We start from the raw sequence: 24807 nt of genomic DNA, 5'->3' as shown, positions 1-24807 counted from the left end.
TGGGGACCCTTGGCAGAACCATGGAGCAACTGACACCCCTCCCACGGCCGGGGGACCCTGGAAACATGGAGCCATGGGCACTGCCTGCCTGGCAGAGCTGGACTCCAGGCCAGGGGGGCGAACCTGGAGGTGCATCCCCAAGCATGGCCGATACTCTGGCAGCTCTGCATGTTGGAGAACTGAGGCCTGAGGAGAGCTCCGAGCCCGAGGGAGCCCGAAGCCCCGGGCCTGTGGGTGGAATCCAGCCTGAAAGAACAGAAACTGGGCTGCCCAGCCCCGGGCCGGGAGCATTGAGCTCTGGACCCAGCTGCCAGAGGCTGGAGGACAAGGAGGTGGAGGCTTTCTCTAAGGTAAGGGCGCTGTGGACGGTTGGGGTCTGCGAGGTCGGGGATCTCACCATGCCCTCCAGCCTGGGCATGACACGCAACTTCATGGCCCACCTCTCTTCTCCGGGCCCATCTCTGTCTGTGGGCTCGTCTCTGTGACTGTCTGTCCTCCCTTTGGTCAGGAATCTCACTGGCTCCGTTTTTCGCCATCTGTCTGTCCTTCTGACTCTGCCTTCTCTGTCTACCTCTGGCCCTCCCCCTTCCCTCTCCCTCTGTGAGTCTCTCTCTGACCGTCTGTCTGTCTATGTCTGTCTGTCTCCTCTGCAAGTCTCTGTCCTTGGGGGCTGGAGGATACTGGGGGCGTGTGGAGGTGTGTGATGGAATCAGACTCCAGAGGAAGCAGATTCAGGGGAGGGGGCTCAGTGCTGGGCTGAGCCAGGGCGGACAAGTTTTGGGGTCGGTACGAGCAGTCTCCTGTAGAAGATGGAGGGACCAGGACTTTGGGGGACTCAGGGGTCCTGAGGAGCCTGGAGGAGTGGGGATGGGAGCTCGAGCTGGCATTTCCCAAGAGGGGAAGATGGGCAGGGATGGGAAGAATTGAGGACTAGCAGACAGGGTCCAGGGTTGGGGGATGCTAGTGCCGGCAGGCAGGACTAAACAAGCCCTTCTCCTGGGCCTCCTGTGCTCCCCCCGAAGGCCTGAACTGTGTGGGAGAAGCTTCTCGTCTCCATGTCTCCTTGGACTGTGGAGGGGGAATGCTTCCCTATGGAGGGCTCTGATTTCCACAGGTAGGGTGGGTTCCTGAGTCGCTGTGCCCTGTCCTTTCCCATGCCAGGGCAAGCTGAAAATGGGCTTTGGGGACAGGCCCAATCTGGAGCTGCTGAGGGCCGTGGGGGAGCTGCAGCAGCGCTGTGCCATCCTTAAGGAGGAGAACCAGATGCTGGTGAGGCTTGGAAAGCGAGTCCTGGGTCCTGGTTGGCGCTGGGGGGAGGCAGACTCAGACACCCCGGGCCTCTGCCTCGGCGTCCTTCTCGTCCCATGAGCATCGCTCCAAGTGGGAGCTCCATGGAGCTGACATGACCCCAAGACCCGGAAAGAGTGAACCCCTACCTAGAGTTGCCAAGGACCCCACTGCGAGCCCAGGACTCTAGCCCAAGGCCCGGGCTGTTTAGGATTGGGTCTGGGGGGTGCTCCCCACATGCCCCAATTCTGGCTGACCCCTTGTCAGAGGAAGAGCAGCTTCCCCGAGACGGAGGAGAAGGTGCGGAGGCTGAAGCGGAAGAACGCAGAGCTGGCGGTCATTGCCAAGCGCCTGGAGGAGAGAGCCCGGAAGCTGCAGGAGACTAACCTGCGGGTGGTGAGGATGGGAGGCCCCTGGATGGAGGCTGGGCGACCAGGGAAGAGGGGCGCCAGGGCTGGGCCGGAGGGGGTGAGGCTTGGGAGTCACGGACTCTTAGCGCCTAGGAAAGCAGGAACCCAGGGGCTGAGGTGTAGGAAGGGCAAATGCCAGCCAGGCTAGGAGGCTGAGGGTTTCTGGAGCTACAGGAGGGAGGGAAGGGCTGGGCGGGGAGTTCCTGAGCAGGCAGGGAGCGAGATTCTGGATTACCACGTGCTGGTGCTGGCTGCAGCCTCCAGCTGAGCTCATCTCTGGGTGCAGATCTGGTGGGGGCAGGGATGAAAACCCATCACAGTGGCAGCCCTCAACTAGCAGCATGCTTTGGGCCTAAACTAGGATGTGCAGTTAACCCTTTCACTCCCGCTTGAGGATTGCAGGGATTGGGTCAAAGGGAGGCTGTTGGTCTCCTGAGGGTAGATCCAGGGTAGAAGCAGGAGGCCACACTTCTAGGTTTTCATCCTAACCCCTCCTGTGAGAGGAGCTGAGGATTGGGAGGAGGGCCCCAGCCCTCAGATGACCGTTGGCCTTACCCCTCCTCTGGCCAGGTGAGTGCTCCCATGCCCAGTCCAGGGGCCAGCTTGGAGTTGTGCCGGAAGGCCCTGGCCCGCCAGCGAGCCCGGGACCTCAGTGAGACAGCCAGTGCCCTGCTGGCCAAGGACAAGCAGATTGCTGCCTTGCAGCGGGAGTGCAGGGAGCTGCAGGCCAGGCTCACCCTGGCTGGCAAGGTGCGAGGAGGCCTTGGTCACCCCTTCCAGCTCAGCCCTACACAAGGCCGCCTGCTCGGCAGTGTGGGATGTGGACTGAGATGTTAATGAGATGCAAATAAAGCGAGAAGGTGGAGGCTGCTGGGGAGTAGGTTCCCCTGGCAACGGCCCAGGTGGGAGCGGGGAGAAGGAGCCTGAACCGAAGGGGGGTGGAGCCATGAGTCCCAGACCTGGGAATTTCTGTGCTCCAGCCTTCAGGCTGCATGCCAGTGGGTCTGACTGTATGAATCCACACATACCTCACACTGGTGTGAAAAGATGTTCTCAAGGCATTTAGCACAGTGCCGGGTACGCCGTGAGTGCCCAGTAAACGAGTTCCTGGGAATATTTGCACACGGGCTAGCGGAAGCATGTGGCTCTGTAAGCATGCATCTATGACCAGGCATGTATGCATGGGGGGATGTGTACTTTCCCCCGCGCCGGAGCCCCTCCAGTCAGGCAGAGGGCGGGCTCTGCTGGGCATGGCGTGGGGCGGGCAGGGGTTAGGCCCGACTCCCCTCCTTGTCCCGCGACTCCAGGAGGGCCCCCAGTGGCTCCACGTGCGGGACTTCGACCGGCTGCTGCGGGAGTCCCAACGGGAGGTGCTGCGGCTGCAGAGGCAGATCGCCCTGCGCAACCAAAGGGAGACGCCCCCGCCGCCTCGGCCCCCAGGCCGGGCCGCCCCGGCCAGAGCAGGGGCGCCCGCCCCCGGGGCCCCGGGAGAGGTGAGCGCCGGCGCATGGGCAGGTGTGTTGGTGTGCGGAGATGGGGGTGGGAGCGGCTCGGGGGATCTCCCCCTGTACCGCGCTCAGGGCCCCGACGACGCGGTGGCGGCGTGCGCACTGCAAGGGCTTGGGGGACTGTCCCCAGCTGGGAGCAGGGTCCTCTGCCCGGCCTCCCGGGGCTCGTACCTGCGCCGCGCCCGCCCCCGGGGGCTCGGGGTCTGCCCTCCGCAGGCCTGAGGCCCGCGGCCCGCCCCGCCGCCCCTGCCGTGCCGCCAGTGGTACGGCCCGGCTGCAAATCCCCGGTTGCCCTGGCAGCCACCCGGGGCCCAGCCCGCGCCGCTGCCTCCCGCCGCAGCCGCCGCAGCGCGGGGACGCCCCCTTCAGCGCCCGCCTGGTCCGTCCGGCCCGGCCCGGCTACTCGGGGGCGGCAGTGTGTCCGCCCCCAGCTCCAGGTACGGGCGGCCCTCACTGGGCGCCGGGCTGAGGTGGCCCCTGGTCCGAGGGCTAGGGACCCCGCTCCGGACCCCCAGAACTTAGAGGTCTGGCTCCTCTCCATCCTCTGTACTGGGCAGCACTTAGGTCCACCTCCTTCCGGGAAGAGGGGAGGGAGAAGGGACCTCCTGGCGACCAAGGCCTCAGGGTGTGGGATGCTTCTTGCTCAGATTTTGCCCCTCTGCCTGGCCCAGAGAGGGAGATGCATCGCCCATCAAGACCTGTCCTCCTCCGGAGTTTGCACGGATAACTGGGACGTGCAATAGGGTGGGCTTGGTGGAAGCTGGGAGGAGGGTCTGGCCAGGTCTGCAGGCTCTGGGCCGAGCCCAGATTCTATGGATCCATAACCCTTAGCTCTGGGGACACCACATCCCTGGGGGCCCAGGCAGCCTCCTACTTATCTGCCAGTCGCTGAAGGACACCCAGGACAGTTATTGAGTGCAGAGCAGGGCTGGAAGCTAAAAAGGGAAAGCTTTGGCCTGGATAAGGGACCCATCTCCCAGGGCACGCATGGGTCTCAGGATCTCAAAGCACTATGTCTGGAGGACACAGGGGTGCAGCCTCTGCTCTTCCACGTCAGCTGGAGATGAGGGGATGCGGTGGGGGGCAGACAGCACCCCTACTTCCCGGGCAGGGATCTCTTTGCTGGCCATGAGATGGGGTGGGAACCTCCCTGAGACAGGCGGGGCTGGGGGTAGGCTGCCCTGAGGCCCTCTTCTCAGGTGCCAGCCCTCTGTCCCTGGCCATTTCCAGGCCACGCCCCAGGAGGATGTGGAAAACCCACCCGTGGTCCTAGGGGAGCCAGAGAAACAGCAGAGGGTGCAGCAGCTGGTAAGTCCCAGGTCGAGGGCTGGAGGAGACCCATTCTGGGTGGATCTGCCTTCCCACATGAGGAGCTCCATTCTGACCTCACAGGAATCAGAGCTCAGCAAGAAGCGGAAGAAATGCGAGAGCCTGGAGCAGGAAGCCCGGAAAAAGCAGAGGCGATGTGAGGAGCTGGTGAGCGCCCAGCCGGGCGGGCCTCCCGGGGGGCCAGCTCTTCCCTTCCCTCAGGCCAGCCAGGTGGTGGGCTCCCCTCAGCTCTGCTTCCTTCCCTCCTGCCCAGAGAGTGCTTTTCCTCCCGTTCTGCGGGGCTCCCCTTTCCTGGCTGATGCAGGGTCCAGGTCGGGTGTGGGGGGGGAGGGCAGTGTCCTCTGTGTGGGGAGAGGAGGAAGGTGGGCGCTGGGACCCTCCCCAGAGGTCCTCTGGTCTCGCAGGAACTGCAGCTGAGGGAAGCCCAGAGCGAGAATGCCCGCCTCGTGGAGGAGAACTGTCGGCTCAGTGGGAGAGCCACGGAGAAGGAGCAGGTAGCAGCTCTGCCCAGGTCCTGCTAGGCCCCTGGTCTCCAGGCGAAGGGCTGTCTCATCCACCCGCCCACCCCGGACTGGGCTAGAGTATGAAGCGTACTCTTACCCCTGGTGAGGATGCCGGGGGTTGAGGCTCACACCCTGAGCTCCCTGGCGCTGCCCGCTCTCCAGGTGGAATGGGAAAATGTGGAGCTGAGGGGCCAGCTCCTGGGAGTGACGCAGGAGAGGGACTCGGCCCTTCTCAAGAGCCGGGGCCTGCAGAGCAAGCTGGAGAGCCTGGAGCAGGTGCTGAAGGTGAGGGGACTGTCCGGGGCGGGGTGGGGGGGCATCGGTCCCTGGCACAGGGAGAGAGTGGGACAGTGGCACTCTGTGGGGCACTGGGGTGTAGGCCGAGTCCTGGTGCCGCTGGCCCTTCCCTTCTGTAGCCTCAGTTTCCTTTTCGACAGAGAGTATGTGGAACACACGGTGTCTGAGGCACCCTCATCTTAGATCTTCTGTAGGAACAGCAGAGCAGGGCTTGGGCCTTGACGCGGGCTCTTGCGTTTCAGCACATGCGGGAGGTGGCCCAGCGGAGGCAGCAGCTGGAGGTGGAGCACGAACAGGCCCGGCTGAGCCTGCAGGAGAAGCAGGAGGAGGTCCGGAGGCTGCAGCAGGTGTGGGCAGGGTTGGGGCGGGGACGGAGTGGGGGAAAGATGGTAGGTTGCCGGACCCCAGCTTTATCGTCACTCATCCAGTGGGTGTTTACTGAGAACCCATTGTGTGCCAGGCACTGTGCCGGGCACTGGAGGGACCGGGAGGGGGCAAAGATCAGGTCCCTGACGGATCAGCAAGTAAACAGATCCAGGAGTGAGATGATCCCAGTCATGGCCAAGTGCCGCGGGGGAAGTGACCGGCGTGATGTGACACAGAGTGGCTGGGATGGGGTGAGTGGCCTCTTTAGAGAGCTCGGCAAGGAAGGCCTCTAATGCCTCAGGGCCCAGAAGGAGCCAGCTGATGAGCACTCCAGGGAAGGGGAATAGAAGTGCCAATGCCCTGCGGCAGGAAGGAGCTTGGGGGTGCAGACCAGTGCGGCTAGAATGTAGCAGGATGGACAGAACAGCCGGAGTGGGCAAGAGTCAGATCACATCAGGCCTCAAAGGTCAGGGGAAGAGTTTGCATATTTTGCTCTCTGAGTAGTTAGAAGCTGTTGAAAGGTCCTGAGCAGGGGAGTGGCATGATCTGATTCATCATTTTAGAGGATCACACTGGCAGCCCTGCGGAGGATGGACGGGGGAGTGGGCACGGAAGCAGGGCAGTCAGGTGTCGGGTGGCTGCAGGGGTCCAGGTGGGAGATGATGGCTGTCTGGATTAGGGTGTAGGCAACACAGCTGGAAAGAAGTGTATAGATTTGAAATATTATTTTGGGCGTAGAACTGACAGGATTCACCACGGGATTCCAGTTGAGTGCCCGTTCTTTCACCCATTTGCTGACTAAATGGAGGGCGAGGCTTTTCACTCCCCAGGAGTGAGGGATGAAGGGCCTCAGATTTGAGAGGCAGGGAATCCTGAGTTCTGTTTTGGCGAAGTTTGGGTTGTGTGTTAAACACTCAAGTGGAGATGTCCATAGACTGCTGGATTTATGAGTCTTGAGTCCTGGGGACGCTGGTCTTGGAGACAGGTTTTGGAGCATTCAGTGTGTCTAGTCGTGTGACTAGAGGGGACCCTTTGGGAGAGAGTAAAAGCAGGCCCAGCACTGTGCCCTGCGGCGCCCTAACACTCCAGAGGGGTAGAAGATGAGCCGGCAGGAGAGGCTGAGAAAGAGCGTCAAGAGTGACAGGAGGGAAACCCTGAGGCAGGAGGTCCCTCTCCTTGACCCTGTTGCCTTCTGACTCCATTCAGGGTGGGAGTCAGAGGGAGGAACCCTCAGCCCCTTCCCAGCCCCCTTCCCTCTTTCTCCCCCCTCCTCTCCCCTCCTCCCCCCTCCTCCCCTTTCTTCTCTCCCTTCGCCCTCCCTACCCTCCTCCCTTCCATCACACTCTATCCCACCCCCATTCCTCATCCTTCTCCTCTAGCATTTTGCCTCCTCCCACCTGTAGGCCCAGGCAGAAGCCCAGAGGGAACACGAAGGGGCCGTGCAGCTGCTGGAGGTGGGTCCCTGGGGACGGCCATGAGCTCTGCCCGCTTCGGGGAGGCTGGGGAGGTTCAGCGAGCGCTGGAATGGGTGGCGTGGGTGTGTGGGGAGTGGGCTCCCAGGAAGGGCCCTTAAGTGCTCTGGGGCCTGGGGGGATCCCCTCCCCCTTTGGCCCTGAAATATCCTTCCCTTTAGCAATTGCTTAGTCAGTCTAGGGGGCTGACTGGGCGGGGTCCGCTTGGGTCCCTCTTTCCTTCCCTCCCTCTCTGGGCAATGACCTGTTACAGGGCAAGGGTTCTAACCTTTCCTCTGTGCTTTCCTCCTGCCACAGTCTACCCTGGATTCCATGCAGGTACGTCCTCCTGATTCCCCACCTCCCTGCGGGGGGGCCTCCCCAACACCTCTCCAGGCTGGCCGAGCTGCGTCTCCTCCCTTAGGTCTAAGTGGTTCCAACCCTCATGTCCAACGACGGGGGTGCGACTGGTAGCAGACCTGAGACTCTGTAGATGGGCTGGGATTCTCACAGGATATGTGGGCCACCCCCTCGTCCCAGATCTGCCACTGTGCTTGGCAGAAACAGGCCCTGCCCTCCTCTAAAACCTAGCCGCTGAGACCTTGAGGAAGTTCCTCACCAGTCTAACCCATGATCCCCTTGACGGGGACTCTCCTGATCCTTGAGAAAAATTCCTGGGAATTGGCTCATTCCTGTCACAAAGATGTCCCTGGCTCCTGTGTGGGATCTCTCTGGGGACTTCTCTGAGGCCAGGGATTTGGGTCACTGACTGTGGCAGGGTGACAAGCCACGGAGCTGAGAAAACTCCTGAAGTGATACTGTGGTGGTGATGGGGGTAGGGTGACCCCTTTTGGCCTAGAAAGCAGCCACAAGCAGGAAGTGCCGCTGCCTGGGGCACGAGGCCATGCTGCAAGAGGCAGGGCTGGGAGTGAAGCTGGCCCACAGCTCCCGGTCTTTACCCTCATCAGCACGCTATTCGGGGCAGTGGGGCAGCCAGGCTGAGGGTTGGTGCCCAGGCCTAGGGGCTGGGCAGATGTGATCTGAAGCCTAGTGCGGGGCTGTGTGGAGATGGCACAGTTTGGATCTGGCAGCTTTGGTGGGTCTTGTGGCTTATCGTGCGTCTTGGCCCAGGTCCGGGTTCGAGAACTGGAGGAGCAGTGCCGCAGCCAGACTGAGCGCTTCAGCCTCCTGGCGCAGGAGCTCCAGGCCTTCCGCCTGCACCCGGGCCCCTTGGATCTGCTCACCTCCGCCCTGGGCTACAGTACCCTTGGGGACCGCCCGCCACCCCCATGCTGCTGCTCTACCCCCCAGCCCTGCCGGCGGTCTGGCCCCAAAGGTGAGGTAGACCCCAGTGACATTAGCCTGGAATCCCCAGGTCTGGGCTTTTTTGTATAGAGCAGAACTCAGGGTCAGAGAAGGCTAGCAACGCACCCAAAATCACACAGCAAGTTAGAGCCAGGTCTGGCTTGAACCAGGCTCCAATGGGGAAAAAAACAAGCCCGCAGGAGCATCTCGACCTGCTGCTCCTCCCCCTTCAACAAGATCTCTGTGGCCATGGCTGGGAGGTGGGCACTAGGAGTCAGTAGCAGGCAGTATGGGCTGGTGAAGAGCCAGCTGGGCTTCAGTCAGATCTCGTGGTCCCAGCTCCACTCACTTAACAGTTCACGATGCTGCTAATGCTCTGTGGGCCGTGTGTTCTAAGCTGTAAGACAGGAGCATCCAATGCACCTCATCAAGCAGCTCTGAGGAGCCTATGAAATAATATATGTAAATCACCTCCACCTCCACTTAGTAAGTTCCCCCCCACCCAGTATTTCCCTTCTTGTAAGGAAACTTGGCCGTGGAGGGCCTGACCCCTAGATCCAAGAGGACCCTTGGTCCCTGGTCGCTCCTCAGGCCACAGACCCCAAGGCTACATGTCATCTTTTCTTTAGACCTTGACCTCCCGCCAGGCTCCCCAGGGCGCTGCACCCCAAAGTCTTCCGAGCCTGCCCTTGCCACCCTTGCTGGGGGCCCTCGAAGGACGGCCAGGAAGGCAGAGTCTCTCTCCAACTCCTCTCGTTCCGAGTCCATCCACAGCAGCCCCAAGTCATGCCCTACGCCCGAGGTCAGTGCTGGGGCGGGGCCTGGAGGGAGGGGGGTGAGGAGGTGACCCAGGAGTTGGGTGGCCGCTGGCCCGTGTGGGGTCCCAAGTGGAGCCAGGCTGCGGGAGAGAGGGGCCCGTGGATTCCTCCCGGTGGGCGGGGAGCTCAGGTGGGGCCCATCCCACCCTCCTGCAAGCCCTCCCTTGGGGCCGCCCAGCCCCACCCCTCTGGGGCCCAGAGAGGCCCTGGAGTCCTGGGCTGGATGGAGGCAGACACTTTGGCGCCAGGATCCACCTAATGAGGCTGGTCCTGAGTGTCTGTGGCTGAAGCAGGCGGTCGTGTGAGGAGGAGCACAGGTTCCGGGATTCAGGTCCCAGCTTTGTCCTAGGCAAGTCGCTGCCTCTTTCTTGGGCTTCGGTTTCCTTGTCTGCATTTGGAACTAATAACCCTGCCTCGTGAGGCTGCTGTGAGGATTACGTGAAAAAATACAAGGGTGGTACCTCTCTCAGTGCCGGACACACCGTAGACGCTTAACGTGTGGCAGCTGTTATTACTACCAAATTCTTTGGTATCACTCACAACCCCTCCGATCACCTCATTCCTCTCTCTACCTTCCAAACCCCAGAAAGTGCGTGGGGTGGGAGGGTGGTCAGGAGCAGCCCTGCCGTCCCGGGTTGTTTCAAGGGGTAGAACCCGGCCACGGCCTCTACTGCCCCCTTGTGGGATGGAGCGGTGGTGCTGGCTTTGGATGCCCCAGTTTCCGCTCCCAGTACCCTCGTCACGGACTTCTCAGCCCCGTCTGCCTCCTGGCCTCCAGCTCTTCACCATCGGAGTGCTTGGCGGCGTTTTTTTTAAAAAAATTTATCTATTTATTTATTTATGGCTGTATTGGGTCTTCGTTTCTGTGCGAGGGCTTTCTCTAGTTGCGGCAAGCGGGGGCCACTCTTCATCGCGGTGCGCGGGCCTCTCACTATCGCGGCCTCTGTTGTTGCGGAGCACAGGCTCCAGACGCGCAGGCTCAGTAATTGTGGCTCACGGGCCCAGCTGCTCCGCGGCATGTGGGATCTTCCCAGACCAGGGCTCGAACCCGTGTCCCCTGCATTGGCAGGCAGATTCTTAACCACTGCACCACCAGGGAAGCCCTTGGCGGCGTTTTTACCTTAAAGAGACAGACTGTCGTGGGACACCCTCCCCCGCCCCTACCCCACCGGTGTGGCTGGCCCTCTCTCCGATGGGGAAAGTGGTCTTATTTACTGGGCTGGTGCAGATAAGAGGCCGGGGCTCAGGGAGGGATCCAGTTTACCACCCCCGCCCCCGTCCCTTGAGCCAGGGCATCTGGGCTCCGCCAGGCCCTGCCGGCTCAGGTGCTGAGTTAGAAAACATCGGGGCCCGTCGCTGCCGGCCTTGCCCAGCATCTGCTCAGTTTCTCTTCTCAAAACGGTGGGTCCTCCTCTGCCTGCTTTGCCTTTGGCCCCTGGGTCCTGGAGGGGACTGGCCCTTTCTGCGTGTCCGCAGGTGGACACAGCCAGCGAGGTGGAGGAGCTGGAGGCAGACAGCGTCTCCCTGCCCCCAGCAGCACCGGAGGGCAGCCGGGGGGGATCCAGGATCCAAGTCTTCCTCGCTCGCTACAGGTGGGCCCTCACCCCTGCTCCCCATTTCCCCAGCACTTGGGCTGTAAGGGAGGAGGGGCCGGTGAAGAGCGTGGCCTCTGGAGACGATGGGGGTGGAGCAGGGACCCAGCGGGACATGTCCTCTTAGCCTCGTTGGGCTGGGGTGGGTGCAGTGGGTGCTCCACGTGGTTAAAGGGGGACAACCAAGTCTCCGTAGAGGCCGAGTGCACTGGGGGAGAGGACACAGGACACGGAGAGGAACGTCAGTCGCTGTCCTTCTCTTTCTCCTCCTCTGCACCTCCCCCAACAGCTACAACCCCTTCGAGGGCCCCAATGAGAACCCAGAGGCAGAGCTTCCGCTTACCGCTGGCGAGTACATCTACATCTATGGCAACATGGACGAGGATGGCTTCTTTGAAGGTAGGAAGGTAGTGGGGATCATTCTGTCCATTCGCCTGCTTTTAAGCTCCTCTTCCTGAAGACCTCCACCCATCTGTATCCTCTAAGCCCACTGTAACTTCTCAGACTCAGCTGAAAGGCATCCAGAGACCCGGCAGCCCACGGGGAAAGGGAAAGGGAAAGGAAGGGCTGTGGGAGCAGCTGGTCTGACTCCAGACCTGCCCAGAGCAAGACAGGGCCTATGACGGTCCAGGTGGCAGACAGAATGTCACAGGGAATTTCGGCTAAGTTCACTCTTGTGCTGGCAGACAGGGCATGGCAGCGCTTAGCACTAGTGACCTCGAGGTCAGCCATGTGGCATAGATCTGATGCTGGACCCCAATCAGTGTGGGGAGGAGGAATCAGGGTCCAGAGCCCAGGAAAGGGTGTTAACGAGTGGTTAGCAGGTGTCAGGGCCCAGGCAGGGCGTGAGCTTCAAGGCAGTTCTACAGTGCCCGTGGGATGGGGCAACCGCGGCAGATGCCCCATTACTGAGACTGGGCAACTCCTCCTTGGGCCCCACGCCTGCTGTTTGAGTAGGTGCTGGGGATGATGGTAAACAGCTAAATTCTCTATAAGGATGGATAATGGAGAGCAGGATTAAATAGCTCCCGGGAAAACGCTTTTTTTAATAAAAAAATAAAAATAAAAACAGCAACACCTTTTTTTGGAGGGGGGCAGCTAAAACATAAATATTAACTAACCACAGGTTACTAGAATTTGAACTATGCAATTTGGGATAGATTGAAAGGCATGTAGACAACTGGGTGTAGGATGCCCTATTCCTCCTCCCCATGCTTCAGCTAAGTGACTGCTTCATCTGTGTCTGGTCCCACCTGGGCTGCTCTCAGTGGCTCAAGCTTCAGGAGCACGAGACTGACTCTGGCCCAGGCTCCAGCACCAGCCTCTCAGGGCTGTGGATCTGCTTAGTGTGATGGTTCCTACCGTTAACCTCACACCCCATAGTGTTAGTGCTTATATTAATCTCCTAGGGCTTCCGTAACAAATTTCCACCAACTGGGTGGCTTAAAACAACAGAAATGTGTTCTCTCACAATTCTGGAGGCCAGAAGTCCGAAATCAAGTTGTTGGCAGGGCCACACTCCCCCTGGAGGCTCTAGGGGAGAGTCTGTTCCTTGTCCCTTTCAGTTTCTGGTGGGTCCAGGTGTCCCTTGCTTGTGGCCACATCACTCCAGTCTCTGCATCTGTGGTCACATTTCCTCCTCTTCTTCTCTCAGTGTCTCTCCCTATGTGTCTCTTATAAGGACACTTGTCATTGGATTTAGGACCCACCCAGATAATCCGGGATGATCTCATCTCAAGCTCCTTCACTTAATTGCATTTGCAAAGACACTTTTCCCAAATATGGTCATATTCGTAGGATCCAGGGTTTAGGATGTGGACATATTTTGGGGAGGCCACCTTTCAACCCACTGCAGTGCTCATGTTATCTAATTTATTGAAAGTCCCTTTTGTTTCTTCTTCAAGTTTCCTTACTTTTTGTTTTTCCCTCCTAGCATAAGTAGAGAGAGAGGGTGTTGGGGAAACTTACACGCCTTCCTGCAGCTCAGGCCTGCCTACACCCCCCTAAACCCTGGCCCTTGCTCCTCCTTCCTCCCAGTAAGGCACACCAGCTGCCCTCTCATCTGTTCCCCAGGAATCTTTCTCCTTTTCCCAAATTAGCTGTGGCGCGACAAACTGTGTGTCCGATTTCTTGTTTTTCTGATGTCTCACAAACAAAAAACAAACGCTTTATGATACTCTGTTGCCAAGTGTTCAGGGGAACTGGCACAGGGTAACAGAACTTACCTTCAGTCGCTGTCTGAACTGACTGCCAGTATGCTTCTGGACCCAGGCCTGCTGTGGGTCTCAACCCCTTCTAGAACCCACAGGGGATTCTTTTCTCTGGCAGGTATGTCTTTTGTGTCTAAAGATTCCTTCCCTTACTCTGACCAGATGGGCGTCCCTCTCCCTTTGAGGATGTCTGTTTTCCACCCAGGGAAGTTGAGGGGCACCCCCGCCCTCACTCCTCAGGCCTGTGTAAAATGACAGTTTTCAAACATACGGAAAAATTAAGTAGTACAGTGAATACCTATGTACTCACCACCTAGGTTCAACAGTTGTTAACATTTTGCCATAATTGCCTTTTCTGTATGCAGGTTAAAAAGATGATTGAAAAGCAAGTTGTAGACAGATGGTATTTTACCCAGACATACTTCAACATGCATCTCCTTCTAAGGACGTTCTTCTACATCCTTGCAGCATCACCTGGGAGCTCGTTAGAAATGCAAAATCTCAGCCCCATCCAGACCTAGCTGAGTTAGAATCCGTATTTTAACAAATCTCCAGGTGATTCATATGCACATTAAAATTTAAGATGCCTGTCCTATGTATCTACAATACTGTTATCACACCAATGAGAATTAACAGTAACTCCCTAATCCAGATCTTGACTGCTCCTGTCTTTTAAAAAGCGGTGACAGGTAAATGTGGATCTGAATCAGATGCTTAAGATCACCCACTAACCATTGCTCAAATGCATTTATTGGACTGCTTTTTCTCTACGTCCTCTCTGTCTTCCCCTCCCCTGCCCTCCCTCCACCAGGGGAGCTCATGGATGGCCGAAGGGGCCTGGTCCCTTCCAATTTTGTAGAGCGTGTGTCCGACGACGACCTCCTGACCTCCCTGCCTCCAGAGCTGGCTGATCTGTCCCACAGTTCAGGCCCTGAACTCAGTTTCCTGAGTGGAGGCGCAGGCGGCAGCAGTAGCGGGGGCCAGAGCAGCGGGGGACGCAGCCAGCCCAGAGCAGAGGAAGAGGCTGCAGGGGACGAGCTCAGTCTGAGCCCCTCGCCCGAGGGCCTGGGTGAGCCCCCGGCCGCGCCTTACCCCCGCTGTCTGGCTGTCCTCAAGCAGCTGGCCCACAGCGTGGTGCTGGCCTGGGAGCCGCCTCCTGAACGCGTGCAGCTGTGCGGCTACCACGTCTGTGTGAATGGGGAGCTGCGGCAGGCCCTGGGGCCCGGGACACCCCCCACGGCTGTGCTTGAGAATCTGGACTTGCAGACCGCGCCCCTCCGTGTCTCTGTTCAGGCCCTGACCAGCTGGGGCGGCTCTGACCCTCTGCGCTGTTGCTTGGTGCTAGGGGCCCGGGTCGGGGTGGCACCTAGCCAGCTGCGGGTCCGTCGACTGACAGCCACGTCCGCTGAGATCACCTGGGCGCCCGGCAATAGCAACTTGGCCCATGCCATCTACCTCAATGGGGAAGAGTGCCCCTCTGCCTGCCCTAGCACCTACTGGGCCACCTTCTGCCACCTGCGACCTGGTACAGTCTATCAGGCCCGAGTGGAGGCTCAGCTCCCGTCTCGAGGGTCCTGGGAACCAGGCTTGGAGAGGCCAGAGCAGCGGGCTGCCACCTTGCAGTTCACCACACTCCCAGCAGGTAGGTGAGCTTGGGCACCTGGTGTCTTTAACACCTGGGAGGTCAGGCCACGGAGGGCGGCCGAAGGGGAGGCTGTTGCTACTTGCGTTTTTAGAGAAATGGCGAAGTGGTCTGTTATGTCTGGCAGTGAGTGTGCTGCATTATTGGGTCTTGTGCCCCCTCCCCCTAGGCCCACCTGATGCCCCCCTGGATGTGCAGATTGAGCCAGGGCCCTCCCCTGGAATCTGGATCATCAGCTGGCTCCCGGTAACAATTGATGCTGCTGGCACCTCCAACGGCGTCCGGGTCACAGGCTATGCCATTTATGCTGATGGGCAGAAGGTATGGCCTAGGGACTGCCCACCTGTACCCTGGGATCGAGATGTGGGTCTCTCCTCGCCATGCGCAGAGGCCTAGTCTCCCCAACCTGGCACAGAGGCTGCCTGGCCCTGGCATTTGGGCACTAAGTAGCAGATTGGTTAAGAGCATGGGCTCTGGTAGCAGATGACTGGGATTCCACCACTGAAAGCACGTGGCCAGGAGGCTTAGATGAGATGTGGCACGCCAAGGGCGCCGTGCCTGGCATGATGCCAGTCACTGTGGTAGTCGTGGAGTCCTCACACCTGGCCACCTCAGCCTCCCTTTCCTGTGCTGTGCTCCTTCCACCCTGCAGATCATGGAGGTGGCCTCCCCTACGGCAGGCAGCGTGCTGGTGGAGTTGTCGCAGCTGCAGTTGCTGCAGGCGTGCCGCGCGGTGGCTGTGCGCACCATGTCGCCCCACGGCGAGTCGGCCGACTCCATCCCGGCTCCCGTCGCCCCCACCCTGGCTGCAGCCTCCTCGCCAGCCAGGGTCTCCTGCCCCTCCCCACAACTGGGCTCGGAGGCCAGACCGCCCCTTGCTCCAGCCTCCCCGGGGCCTGGAGACCCCAGCTCTCCCCTCCGGTGCCCCAACCCCCGTGGAACTCGAGAGCCCCCCGGGGGCTCCCCAGCAAGCTCTCCCGGAGAGACACCAAAAGGATCCTCAGAGGAGCCCCCAGTGCCTGGCTCTCAGGTACCCTGCTGGGGAGAAGGGGAGCAGGTGGAGACTGGGAGAAGGGTCTGGCGCTTGGGCGCTTCCTCAGTGCCTGCCGTTCCAGGAGGAGGCTGGGCCAGCTGTGCTGGGTGCCCCAGGGGACAGCAAGGCCAGTGAGCCAGCCTTGGGAGAGCGAGTTCCTGGCCCTGCAGCTTCCTCCCTGGCCGAGGAGGAGGCTCAGTGGACCGCGGCAGAGGCCTGCCCGGCCCCTGGCTCCACCCAGGGAACACTGGCCCAGAGGCTGCCCTGTGCTGAGGCCTGCCGTGGAGGAGACACAGGGCCTGGGCTGAGGCCCAGGGCTGAGGTACGGGGTTGGGGACACTGGGCCACCTCAAGGAATCGAGGCCCCCGTCCCTGCCCTCTGCCAGCCCAGATCTGGCTGTCCTCTCTGCTTGTTCTCTGCTCTGCTCTGGCTCTGTGCTGTATGTCTGGCCAGCTCTTTGTCACACTTTGTCTTCCAGGTTTCTTTCCTTTTTGGCTGCCATCCTTCTTCTTCCCCACCCCCTACTATGCACACCCCCCGTTTGGGGCATGACCCTGTCTCCCTCTGCCAAGGGACCCCGTTCATTCTGGCTGAGGCTGACCCTGCCAAAGCCCCCCCCAACACCCCCCACCCCCCGTATGCCCTCCCTCACCTCCCTGTTCTCCTCCTTTGTCTGGCCTCTTGCAGAGAGAGGTCACGGCCGAGCTTGGGGTCCGTCTGGGGAACTCCCTTGTGGACCATGGCCGCAACTCAGATCTGTCAGACATCCAAGAGGAGGAGGAGGAAGAGGAAGAGGAGCTGGGTGTCAGGACTTGCTCTTTCCAGAAGCAGGTCGCTGGCAACAGCCTCAGGGACGATGGGGCCAAGGTAACGGGGTGAGGAGGGACTGGTGGGCCCTAGACCTCGGGTTCTGGGGGCCTCTGCCCCACGTGTCAGCAGCTGCTCCAATGCCACCGAGTGCCAGCAACATTCTAGGTGTGTGGCCTGGGCCCTGTCCTGAGCAGCAGATAGGAAGTGACTCAGGCTTGGCCTCTGCCCTCCTGGAAAGAAAGGGAAGAATGAGGCGCTCTTTTCTGTAACTTCTCCCCATCAAACCCACCAGACGCAGCGCCCTGGCCATCTGAGAGCTCGTGATGGGAGCTTCCAAGGAGGGGGTGGGAGGCCTCCCTGCTGTTACAGGCATGGCCTGTTCCCTGACACTTCTGCCGCTCGGGATCCCAGCATCTGGGCAGCCCGTTCTTGGGTGTGCTCCCTAATCCTTCCTCTGGCTCTGCCCCGGACATGCTGTGTGGCTTTGGGCCAGCCTCTCTCTCTGGTCTTTCCTCTTGGAGGAAGCTGAGAGAGGGCTATGGGTTACCTGAAACCCCTGCCCTCATTTGAGGGCAAAGGTCACAACTCTGTCCTTTTCCCACGGACCTCTCTTCCCTGCCGCCCTCCCCCCCTCCCCCCAGCCCCAGCCCGACCCCTTCTGTGAGACTGACAGCGACGAGGAGGTCTTGGAGCAGATCCTGGAGCTGCCTCTCCAGCAGTTCTGCAGCAAGAAGCTCTTTAGCATCCCTGAGGAGGAGGAAGGAGAGGACGAGGAGGACGAGGAGGACGGGAAGAGGCCAGGGGCGGGCTCTTCTTCCCGAGACCCCGACCCACCTGAGCCTGCCTTCCTGGGGCTGGGCTGTGACAGCGGTCGGCCCCGAGGACCTGGCCTTTGTCCTTTGTCTCCCGAGCCCTCCAGGGCTGGGGACCGCCTGGAGGACATGCCTGGACTAGTTGGCGGAAGCAGCTGGAGAAAAGGAAGTGGCTCCCCCGAGAAGCCCCCCAACCGCAGGCGGTCCCCAGATCCCCGTGAACACTGCAGCCGACTTCTCAGCAACGGCGGGTCCCAGGCCTCTGGACGACCAGGCCCCGCCCGGGAGAGGGGCGGCCCCCCCGTGGGCGAGGGCACCAGGGCTGGACCAGAGGCTGGTGGGAGAGGGCGGCCGGCCCCTTCGAGGAGGTGCCCCCGTGGCCCAGCCCCAGAATCAGGCCTGGCCAGCTGCCTCTCCCCCAAGTGCTTGGAAATCAGCATCGAATATGATTCTGAGGATGAGCAAGAGACGGGCGGCGGGGGCATCAGCGTCACCAGCTCCTGCTACCTCGGAGATGGGGAGGCGTGGGGCGCAGCACCCACGGGAAGGCCCAGGGGGCCTCCGAAGGCCAATTCAGGCCCCAACCCCTACCCACGCCTCCCGGCCTGGGAGAAAGGGGAGCCAGAGCGGAGAGGCTGCAGTGCAACTGGCAGAGCCAAGGAGCCACCCTCCCGGGTCCGTGCCCTCTCCCCACCCTGGGCCGCCCCCTGCCTGCTGCCGCCTGGTGGCCCTGCTTGCTGCCCACCGGCCGCTCCCATTCCACGCTGCCGTCTCCATCAGCAGAGGTGGGGCTGGGCCTCCGGGCTCCCTCACCTGCCTCTTCCCACCCACATTCCACTGCTTTGCTGCTTCTGCCAGTCGGAACTGGGACGCACAATATTCTGTGGCCATAAGTCGCCAATTGCCGCCAGCCAGCCCCCTGCCTCTGGGCCGGGGGGCCCCTTCCTCCGCTTAGCTAGTTACAACTTCAGGACACTGACCGTGATGTCCGGCCTCATCCAGCCCTGCCACCGAGAAGAGGCACTCCTCTCCCACGCTCCTCGGCCAACTCTCAGATCTAACCTTAGTCCCTCTACTGCACTCCTCTACTAAGGTGGCCAGAGCTGGGCCTCCCCTCCTGCCCTTCCTCCCCACGTGGGGGTGTCTGATGCCTCCAGTGAGGTTGGGCCACGGCTCCAGGAGAGGAACGTGTGTCCCTGCTCTGCTGTGCCGCTTTCGCTGACGGGGCAGAGCTGGGGGAACGCTTGCGGGGTCCTGCCCCTGCTGAGGTGCCCGCCAGAGGGGCGGTGTGTCACTTCTGCCGTCTGTTGCCCTCTCTTTGCAGGCAACAGAGACTGGGGAGCCCAGAGGGCAGGATGGCTCTGGGCGGAGGGGCCCCCAGCGGAGAGGGGGCCGGGCCCCCAGGCCAGGCTCCGCGGAGCTGGGTGAGCACCTGTGGGGGGCTGGGCCAGGCTGAGGGGGCTTTCCTGCCCCCTTGGCCAGAGCTTATTGCCACTGCTCTCCCCAACAGCCCCTCCGAGGAGCCCTCCAGAAGAAGCACTGGCTTACCAGGACCTACCTGTCAGGGTCTTTGTGGCTCTGTTTGACTATGACCCCGTGTCGATGTCTCCCAACCCTGATGCCGGGGAAGAAGAGCTCCCCTTCCAGGAGGGCCAGATCCTGAAGGTGACTGACTCACTGTCTGGTCATCCTTCCTCCCTCCTTTCCTGCGCTGGGGGTATGGTAGCCGCGCGTGGGTGAGAACCAGGTGATGGTTTTAGAGCCAGGTGATGTGGGGTTGGGTCCTGATTCTGCCACATCTAGCTGTGAAACCTTGAGTAGATTAGCTAACTCCTCTGGGCCTCATTGGTAAAATGGGGATAATGTTAAGTGTCTACCTCACAGGGTTGTTTGAGGATGAAATGATTCAGTACCCATAGAGCCCTGAAACTGCCTGGCGCATATCACAATGTGACAACTGCTGCTGTTAGCATTGTAACTTTTATCGTGCCTCCCAAGTATTTATTGAAGGCTTTCGGCTATTGCTCTGAGGTCAGGGAGATCTAGTCTGGGCCGGACTGGGGGGATGGATGTGCAGATAGTGGGTGACGACCACACGGAAAGGGCTATCTTCTGTCATCCCTCTGATCCGTGTTCTTGGCTATTTCCCCCTATCTCCTGTTCCACAAAAGGTAGAGCATTCTTCTGCAGTCCCAAGTGTGGTGCTGTGAGCTCGGGGCCTCGGGTGCAGGGAGCAAGCTGAACTGGCCTCCCGACACAACGGGTCTTCTTTGCGTCCAGGTGTTTGGGGACAAGGATGCCGATGGCTTCTATCGGGGTGAAGGCGGGGGCCGGATGGGCTACATCCCCTGCAACATGGTGTCCGAGGTGACTGCGGACAGTCCTGCAGGGAGACAGCAGCTGCTCCAGCGGGGCTATTTGTTCCCAGATGTTCTCGTTGAGGGTTCAGGTATGACCTGCTCCTGTCCCCCACCCACTTCCTGCCACCACAGTGCCAACTCCAACACCACCCGCGCCCAGAGCAGTTTGTATGTCTGGAGTGGCCGAGGTGCCTGCTTGGTCCAGAGTCTGGCAGAGCCACTGGGGCCCTCAGAGACCGAGGCCAGTGTGGCCGTGGCAGTGAGCTTGCCTCCTGGAATGGGGGTTCACTGCCGAGGGGACCGGCCCTGTATTTTGGATCCGGGAGGTGGGGGATGAGAGAGGAACGCCCTTAGACGCTCTAGTGCAGGAGCCCTGGTACAGCCCCGAGAGAAGACTGAAGTCTGTCCATCTCCCTCCCTCGCCTGGGTTTCTCTCTAACATCTGCTTGCCTTCCTGGACCAGGGAACGGTCCCTTTGTCTACTCCACAGCTCGCACAGCTGGGCCTCCCCCCAAGCCCCGCCGCTCCAAGAAAGGTGGGTGAGACCCCCTTCTCCCTCGGGGGCCTGTGAGGACGGGAGGGTGGGGACACCACGTGGCTCCCTGGGGAGACACATGGGAGGTCTTGAGCAGGTTCAGGAAATCGGGCCAGACCTTCATCCCCAGCCACCCCTCCAGTGGGCAGCTTCATTCTAATGGAGATGCGGAGTGGTTTGCTGGGACCTCTGTTCCAGAAAGCACCCGACTATAAGTTCTATGCCAGCTGGAGTGAGTCACTTATCCTTTCTGGGCCTTAGTTCACTACGAAAACCAAAGGGCTGGGCTGATGTGCTCTCCGAGCGTCCTTCTCTTGCATCCCTTGTGTGAGGCTGAGCATCCTGCCTGCCCTGCGCCAGCACCCCCTCCCCTGCCCCCAAAGAAGAGGGATGTGAGGGGCGGGGCTCACAGTCATATTCTCTCCACAGCTGAGTCGGAAGGCCCTGCCCAGCCCTGTGCAGGTGAGGGGCCATCCCTGTGCAGTGGAGACTGGGGAGAGAGGTGGGGTGGGGCAGCCCCTCTGACCTCTCCCCAGGGGCTACAACTAGCGGGGAGGTGGTGAATAGGGGTCAGCAGGCCTCCAGTGCCAAGGATAGTAGGGGGGTGGGGGAGGGTCTAGAGAGAGTCCTGAGTCTTCTCCCCCTCCCCCTCCAGGCGCCCCCCAGCCGGTCTCCTCTACTGGCCTGAAAGCTCCCCGCTCCATGGTGGCTGCATTTGACTACAACCCCCGGGAGAGCTCCCCCAACATGGACGTGGAGGTGAGGACCCTCAGATAGAGCCCAGCCAAGCTGGGTGGTGGCAGGGCCTCCCTGGCCCTGACACGTGCCTCTTGGTCTCTCCATAGGCAGAGCTGCCCTTCCGGGCAGGGGACGTCATCACTGTGTTCGGGGGCATGGACGATGATGGTTTCTACTATGTGAGAACATGGGGGTGGGGGGGTGTGCCCAAGAGGGCTCTCCCAGAGCCAGGGAGGGGGATGAGCAAGGGTTCCTGATCGAAGCCCGGAGGGATGGACCAGGTAGCCTCCCATGATAGTGACGTTGACCCCAGGCCGTCCCCTGGGGCTTCAGGGTCAAGGGGGTGGGGGTGAGGCCTCTCCTGGTCTTAGTCTCAGCATCTCCTCCCCAGGGGGAACTGAATGGACAGCGGGGCCTGGTTCCATCCAACTTCTTGGAGGGCCCTGGGCCTGAGGCAGGCGGCTCAGACAGGGAGCCCGGGACACCCCAGGCCGAGGGGCAGGTCAGTGAGGACCTGGGCTCCCGGTTCAGCAGTTGGGTCTCTATGCTGCTGGTGTGGTTGGAGGGGGGCAGGGGTGGGCAGGACGGCGTCGTGCGAGGAGTGCAGCCGGGCAGTGGTCCAGGTGCGCACTGCGCCCAGGGCGGGGCTGTGAGCTGCCGCCAGAGGGAGCCCAGCCGGGGTGGCTCCCTCCCGGTGTGCGCCCCTCTGTGCGGTGGGGTGAGGCCGAGACCTTGATCCCAGCTGCCCACACCCCCGGCCAGTGCGGGTGAGGGGCCCTGTGGAAAAGGACCCTCAAGCCTCCCACACCTCTAGCCGTCATAGCCCCGGGTACAGGGACCCTCCCCACCCCTCTGCTGCATCTCTCTGTCTCCCAGGTGCCTTTTAAAGCCAGATGCTCAGGAAGGCCCAGCTTCCTGGGTGGGTGGAGTACAATTAAGCTCCAGGTTCACGGGGCAGGGAGAGGGTGAGGAGGCCAGGCGCCAACGGGAAAGCCCTGGGTCTCCATGTGCAATCGTTCCAAAGGCAGGGGCTCTGCAAAGCAGGACCTGCCCCTGAGGCCTGGTGACCTGGGCGACCTGGTGACCAGGTGGAGAGCGTATGGTCTGGCCGTAACCCATCCCCTCTCTTTGTTCCCTGTTCTTCAGAGAACGAGGAGGAGAAGAGTCCAGTGCTAGATGGAGATAGATATATGTAGAGAAAGCGACATGTAAGTGGGGACTGACCCCCTATGTCCGTGTCACCCTACTCCTCGTGTCACCATAATCAGACGGCGCTCCTTTGTCTCAGACACCGGAGCTGACCTGGCTTTTCCACCTTCTTCCAGGGAACGGGGAGGGAGCTCTTGCCGTGAGCCAGATTTGGGCCTAGGGTCAGGCCCTCCCCTTGCCTTACTCTGGGCAATGCCAGCTGCCACAGGAATACATGTCATCCTAGGATATAATGTCCCATATTAGCCGAGTCCTCATATTCTATAGCACATGCAGCTTATAGAATATTATGTGACATTCATATGGCTCATCAGTATATTATGATACTATATGACTATGGTATTATAATATGGTGATTATTATTGGTGGCAGAAGGATGACACTAACGCCACCAGTAATAACCGTCTCCCCCACACAGTCTCCTCTGTATCATGGCCTGTTAGGGAATCAGATGCATGATTTTCTGTCCAACTCTCCATTTTCTCCACTGGGGGGGCATAAAAGGGGAGGCTTAAACAGTTGGAGTCCGTAGATAACCCCAGACCGTTCATCTCTGGGGCTCAGACGCTCCCTCCATTTGTTTCCCCAGCAACCCCTCCCTCCTGGGAGCCCTGGGAGCGCGTGGGAAGGGCCTACCCCCCTCCGCCCCACCCCAGCCAGCCATCAGCCCTGGCTAGTTGGCAAGAGACTCTTTGACCTCTGGGTGCTAGCAGAGCTCTTTGTGGGCGGCCCTGCCACATCACCAGGGTCTTAGGTGAGGGCGGGCCCCAGGCTGGGCAGCCAGCACCTGCCAGCAGACTGCCAGGCTCTGGTGGAAGAGGGGGTTTGAGGAAGGGAGTGGGGGGCAGGGGATGGAGAACACACAGGCTGGCGGGAGCTGGTGGGGCTGTACCAGACACAGGAGGTCGCAGAGTGGATGTGGGAATTTGGCGGGTAGTGGGGAGGCTTGCTCGTGGCTCTCTTGTTTGCCCAGCCGCTGTTCTTAGGCCACTAACAGCACAGTTTGGGTGGGCCTGTGGCAGAGGGAGCCATTCACGGTGGCAAAGAGAGCGAGGAGGAGGTTCTGCAAGGGAGACGTGCTAAGGGAGGGGCAGCAGCCTCCAGAGCTGTGGTGGGCGCTGAGCGCTGCCCGACCGCGGGTCCCCTCTGGCCCCAGGCTCCCTGCAGCCCTCTCAGGGGCCATTCAAGGAAGAGTCTTCATCTCCTCCCCATGGGGTGGGCGCTCCTCCACTCCCTGAAGGCCCTCGGACACCACGTCTGCTGGCCTGTGCGGACCTGCTCCCTCCGTCCGTGCGCTGGTGCAGGAACCATCGTTCCTGGAGTGTATGGCTCCCTCCAGCATCCCTGTCCCCGCTCTCCCTTCGGTTGGGAGGGGATGACGTGGGGGATTTGGAGCACCCAACCCGAGGGTCAAGTCCAAGGACTCTTGAGCCCAGCATCCTACAGAGAAACCCAGAGAAGGGGAGGGGCTTGCCCAGGTCCAAGTGAGCAGAGCAGAAATGAGACTCCACGTCTGTCCCTTCCGACTCCCAGCTTAGTGCTCCCTCAGCATCATCGTGCCCGTTTGCCTCTCTGTGCTCTGTGTGGGGCACTAGCCAGGCGGTGGGTTTTGGTTCGCGACTGTGGTTCCGTGACCTGGGGTCTGCAGGCTCCTGAGGTTGTGGTGGAACGGAGGCGGGTTGGGTTGGGGGTCAGGCCCTGACCTTGCCCCTTTTCTCTCCCATTCTAGCACTGGGCCAGCTCAACACAAGGGCCCCCAGCGCCCCCAGGCTGGCCCTGTGCTCCTGGCCCTGGCCGCTTCGCCGGGATTGAATGGGGGGTGCCACAGGGCCCGAGCAAGACGGTGTGGGGTCTCCTCTCCAAGGGGAGGCAGCTCCTCAGGAAACTGGGCTCTGGGAAGAAGGAGTGACGCTGTGGCCCGTCCTGCAGGCCCGAGGCCCCGGCGCACTGTCCTGGCTGCTTGGGGAAGGCCCTGGACTCTCGTTCTCCCGAGCCAGCGCGCTGGCACTCGGAAGGGAATTATACTCGGTGAAGGTCAGAGCTAGATGAGCCCTTGTGGATGAATCCTCTGGATGGGCATCTTCCTCTGACAGGAGGGCAGCCTGAGCCGCAGCGTGCGGAAGCGAGTCGGCCACAGGGCTGAGCACCTGGGTCACAGAGCCAGGCCTGGGTGTGGACTCGTGACTCCTGGTTCTCCCACCTCCGCCTGGTGTCCAGCATGCAATGCTAGTCCCTTCTTGGCCTCCACACGCCTGGCCCGGGAACCCTGTTCCCTCCACGGCGCTGGCCATCCTCAACAAGTCTTCCCTCCGAGTAGGAGAGTTTGCACTGGATTCTGCCGAGCCCCCCAGCCCCGGGGCGGGCAGGGGGGTGGAGCCGTGTATATATGTACATACTCAGTGCCTCAGCCCAGCTTCCTCCGTCTCCCTTCCACTGCACAGGCCCAGGAAGGAGAAAGGCCAAGCCAAAGCGGGCCTGACCCCGCCCCATAGCGCTCCCCTCCTGCCAGCTGCCCTCCTGGCCTGAGACCCGGGCCAGCGGGCAGAAAGCAGGAGTTGGGTTTGCCTTATTTTGCTCATCAGATTCAACTT

The 24807-nt window shown here is 60.8% G+C and overlaps 1 protein-coding gene across 1 annotated transcript; it reads left to right on the top strand.

Moving 5' to 3' along the window:
- The first annotated feature begins 20 nt into the window (after positions 1 to 20).
- On the top strand, positions 21 to 23995 carry TSPOAP1 (TSPO associated protein 1). The gene is made up of 32 exons (XM_068530223.1): positions 21 to 350; positions 1162 to 1269; positions 1555 to 1683; positions 2268 to 2447; positions 3005 to 3190; positions 4436 to 4513; positions 4598 to 4681; positions 4939 to 5028; positions 5200 to 5322; positions 5577 to 5681; positions 7104 to 7154; positions 7470 to 7490; positions 8283 to 8487; positions 9086 to 9258; positions 10751 to 10866; positions 11156 to 11265; positions 13888 to 14718; positions 14888 to 15039; positions 15371 to 15748; positions 15834 to 16073; positions 16440 to 16619; positions 17204 to 18049; positions 18699 to 18798; positions 18885 to 19039; positions 19655 to 19823; positions 20198 to 20269; positions 20699 to 20731; positions 20925 to 21028; positions 21115 to 21186; positions 21399 to 21509; positions 22154 to 22215; positions 23946 to 23995. Exons 1-31 carry the CDS (start codon positions 21 to 23, stop codon positions 22181 to 22183), a joined length of 5562 nt encoding a protein of 1853 aa, XP_068386324.1. The 3' UTR covers positions 22184 to 22215; positions 23946 to 23995.
- The last annotated feature ends 812 nt before the right edge of the window (positions 23996 to 24807 follow it).

This window comes from Eschrichtius robustus, chromosome 20 (genome assembly GCF_028021215.1).
Source record: "Eschrichtius robustus isolate mEscRob2 chromosome 20, mEscRob2.pri, whole genome shotgun sequence".
NCBI lineage: Eukaryota > Metazoa > Chordata > Mammalia > Artiodactyla > Eschrichtiidae > Eschrichtius > Eschrichtius robustus.
This window is presented reverse-complemented; position numbering and strand designations above follow the sequence as displayed.